Source organism: Marmota flaviventris, chromosome 10, assembly GCF_047511675.1.
Source record: "Marmota flaviventris isolate mMarFla1 chromosome 10, mMarFla1.hap1, whole genome shotgun sequence".
Classification (NCBI taxonomy): Eukaryota; Metazoa; Chordata; class Mammalia; order Rodentia; family Sciuridae; genus Marmota; species Marmota flaviventris.
The window spans coordinates 124,715,896-124,719,524 of record NC_092507.1 but is presented as its reverse complement, the minus strand read 5'-3'; the positions used below and the strand labels follow the sequence as shown (position 1 = coordinate 124,719,524).

General features: G+C 49.5%; 1 protein-coding gene across 1 annotated transcript in view; it reads left to right on the top strand.

Annotated features, from left to right (window-relative positions):
- The first annotated feature begins 232 nt into the window (after window positions 1-232).
- The window catches only part of Gpr89a (G protein-coupled receptor 89A), a 45,348-nt gene continuing 41,951 nt past the window's right edge, over window positions 233-3,629 (top strand). The window contains exon 1 of the mRNA XM_027956153.2: window positions 233-420. Within this exon, the coding sequence (XP_027811954.2) occupies window positions 379-420 (42 nt within the window). The 5' untranslated portion in view covers window positions 233-378. The remainder of the gene's footprint in view (window positions 421-3,629) is intronic.

Here is a 3,629-nt window from a genome sequence, read left to right as displayed (position 1 = left end):
GGGTTCTTCAGTCCACAATATAACCCGCCCCCTCTGGCCCAGCCACCCAGCTAAACCCCGCCCCCTTGGCCGGCCTCCCAGTTCAGCCCCACCCTTTAAATCCCGCCCCGGCTCAGCCCCGCCCCTCCGCCGGCCATCCCGGTTAAGCCCCGCCCCTGGGCGCCGCGCCCGCTCCGCCCACTCTCGACCTGAGGCGGAAGGCACGAGATACGGAAGCTGATTGGTCGGCTGCGGCGCAGCTTGATGGCGTCGGGCAGGAGCGCCGCAGTCCCCGCGGCGGCCTCCGGGCGAAGGCCAGCAGCGTTAGTGGGCCGGCGGCCCGAGCGGTCGTGCCCTGGGGAGTGGGAAGTGGAAACATGAACGCTCCTGACGTCTGCCATGAGTTTCCTGATAGACTCCAGCATCATGATAACCTCCCAGGTGGGTCTCCACCCCGCCCGGCGCCTCGGCGTCAGCGCGGGCCGGAGTGCCCCCGGGGGTCAGCGCGGCGAGCTGGCCGCGGGCCCTTCCTCTTCGCCGTCGGTGCAGGCAGTGCCAGTGCCCTCTCACGGGCAGGGGGCTCGCCGGCCCGGGCTCCCTCGGCCCCGGATCCCGGAGCGGGCGCCCCGCTCTCCGGCCAGCCCCAAGGGCAGCCGCTGGAGCGCGGGGCCGGGTGCCGATGGCGTCCGGTCGGGTTCCGCCGCAGGCCCCGGCCGTGCGTCGGCGGCGGCTGCAGCGGCCCCGAGCTGTAGAGCCGCTGGCTTTAGGCGGCGTGTGCGGTGCTCGGTGTTTCTTCCTACGCTGACCACAAAGTGCACGGCTTCCTTCACGCACTTGCTCCTTTGTTTCTGGAGAGCCTGTCTTGCCCGAAACTGGAGACCCTTCTCCAAGGGCTTGCACTCAGAACATCTGTAGATGTGACTTCTGACTGTTCACTTTTATCTCCTGTTTTTCAAATACTTTTGAAGTATTTTTTTCTTTCAAATGGCAGATGAAAGAGACATTTCCGTTTGAGTGCTTAAAGTGACATTAAAAATGTGTTTACTATTTTTTTTATCTCTTCATCATCGTGCTCCTATCTGTAGAATATCATCCTTGTCTCTTCAAAAAAAAAAAAAAAATTAGCAGTGCTAAGAACATACGAGCTCACGCCTGCGATCCCAGCGGTTTGGGAGGCTGAGACAGGAGGATCGTAGGTTCAAAGCCAGCCTCAGCAAAAGCGAGGTGCTAATCAACTCAGTGAGACCCTGTCTCTAAATAAAATACAAAATAGGGCTGGGGATGTGGCTCAGTGGTGGAGTGCCCCTGGGTTCTATCCCCAGTATCAACAAGGAAAAAAAAAAAAAGAATATGAAATGAGTCAGGCACAGTGGCACAGGCCTAGAACCCCAGTGACTCAGGAGGCTGAGGCAGGAGGATTCCAAATGCGCCACTTAGCGACAGACCCTGTTTCAAACAACGTTTATTGGTTTCCATATGTTGCATTAAACTTGCATCCCTGGGATGAACCCCACTGGATCGAGGTGCACTATCTTTTTAATATGTTTTTGTATGCGATTTGCCAGAATTTTATTAAGAATTTTTGCATCTGTTCATCAGGGATGTTGGTCTGAAGTTTTCTTTCTTTGATGTGTATTTGTTTGGTTTTGGTATCAGGGTGACATTAGCCTTATAGAATGAGTTTGGAAGGGTTCCCTCCTTGGAGGAATATTGGTGTTAATTCTTCTTTGAAGGTCTTATAGAACTGGCTGAGAATCCATGTGGTCCTGGGCTTTTCTTGGTTGGAAGGCTTTTGATGGTGTCTTCTGTTTCCTTGTGTGAAATTGATCGGTTTAAATCATGTATGTCCTCCTGGTGCAGTTTGGGTAGGTCATATGTCTGTAGAAATTTGTCAATATCTTCAAACTTTTCTATTAAATTTTCAAAATAGTTTCTAATTATCTCCTGTGTTTCAGTAGTGTCTATCATGACATTTCCTTTTTCATCACATATTTTATTGGGTTTTCTCTTTCTCTTCGTTAGCATGGCTATGGGTTTATCAATTTTATTTATTTTTTCAAAGAACCAGCTTTTTTGTTTTGTCAGTTTTTTGAATTGTTTCTTTCAGTTTCATTGATTTCACCTCTGAATTTAATTATTTCCTCTCTTCTGCTTTTGGTGTTGATTTATTCCTGTTTTTCTAGGGTTTTGAGATGTAATGTTAGGTCATTTAGTCATTGACTTTTTATTCTTTTTTTAAACATATTTTTAGTTGTAGATGGACACAATATTTTATTTATTTTTTTTTATGTGATGCTGAGGATCAAACCCAGATCCTCACATGTGCTGAGCACTTTCTCTACCACTGAGTTACAGCCCCAGCCAGACTTTTTATTCTTTTAACAAATGGCTCAATGCAATAAACTTTCCTCTTAGTACTGCCTTCATAGTGTCCCAGAGATTTTGACATTTTTATTTTGAATTTTTAATATTTATTTTTTTTAGTTTTTGGCGGATACAACATCTTTGTTTGTTTGTGGTGCTGAGAATCGAATCCGGGCCACACACATGCCAGGCGAGCGCGCTACCGCTTGAGCCACATCCCCAGCCCAAGATTCTGACATATTACATTGGTATTCTCACTTACCTCTGATTTCTTCTGCTGTCCATTCATCATCCAGTAGAGTATTGTTTAGGGGCTGGAACTGTAGCTCACGGAGCTGGGAGCGCCCAGCTCTCTCCACTCTCTCCAACCTGTGCTTCCCCAGGCGGAGTGCTCCCCGCCTGACTTCTGCTGCTTCTTCAGGATTGCCTGACGCAGACTGGCCATGCAGACCCTGTCGCTCTCTGACAGATCTGGGCTTGTCGCAGTTCCCGAGGTCTCAGGGCCTTCCAGCTCAGAGAAGCCACCAGGTTGCACTCACACAAAGGAGCAACTCAGGAAGAAGCAGCAAGATGGTGGTGGCTGGCACTCCCAGCAGGTAGACCTTAGGTCAGCCAACCCTCAGGCACCCCAACACTGGTCCTGCAGGCCCTGGCCAGTGTCCCTAGACAGAGTCGGCTGTGCCCCAGTGGCAGCAGACCTTCAGGTACTCTGGCCCTCAAGGCCCTGGACTGTGTCCCAGGAGGGAGGTGGCCACATGCAACCCCACCTCCAGGCACTCTGGCAGTGGACCGCTGGGTGGCAGCGGCAGCCCCCTCAGGGGCACTTTTTGCCTGACCCCTACTCCCAACCAACGTAGGCTTCATTCTGGACACCTTCTTCCTCATTTCCACTGTATTTTCTTCTCTTTATCACTGTTGTTCATTTGTGATTTTATCTGTGGACTCACAAAGTCCAAGGTATTATCTCTCTTGTTCTCTCTGGTATTCCATAGTATCCAGGTCATTTGCTGGAATAACAGGGCCTGGTAAGTATCAATATAATAAAAAGCACCTTTCTAGAGAGATTCGGTTACCTTGGAAGAAACCCTCCCCCCATTTTTTTCCTGTTTGTATGAATTGAAAGGTTTATTTGAAATGAAATCTGAAATCAGAGGTCACATCAACTTGTAAGCCTCAAGCAGAGTCTTTCTGTTGAAGTTGTTCACCATGCCACAAGATAAAATTTAAACTCCTCAATATGGCTTATCGTGTCCCTTTTGTTGGGACCATGGCATTTAGCTCTTCAG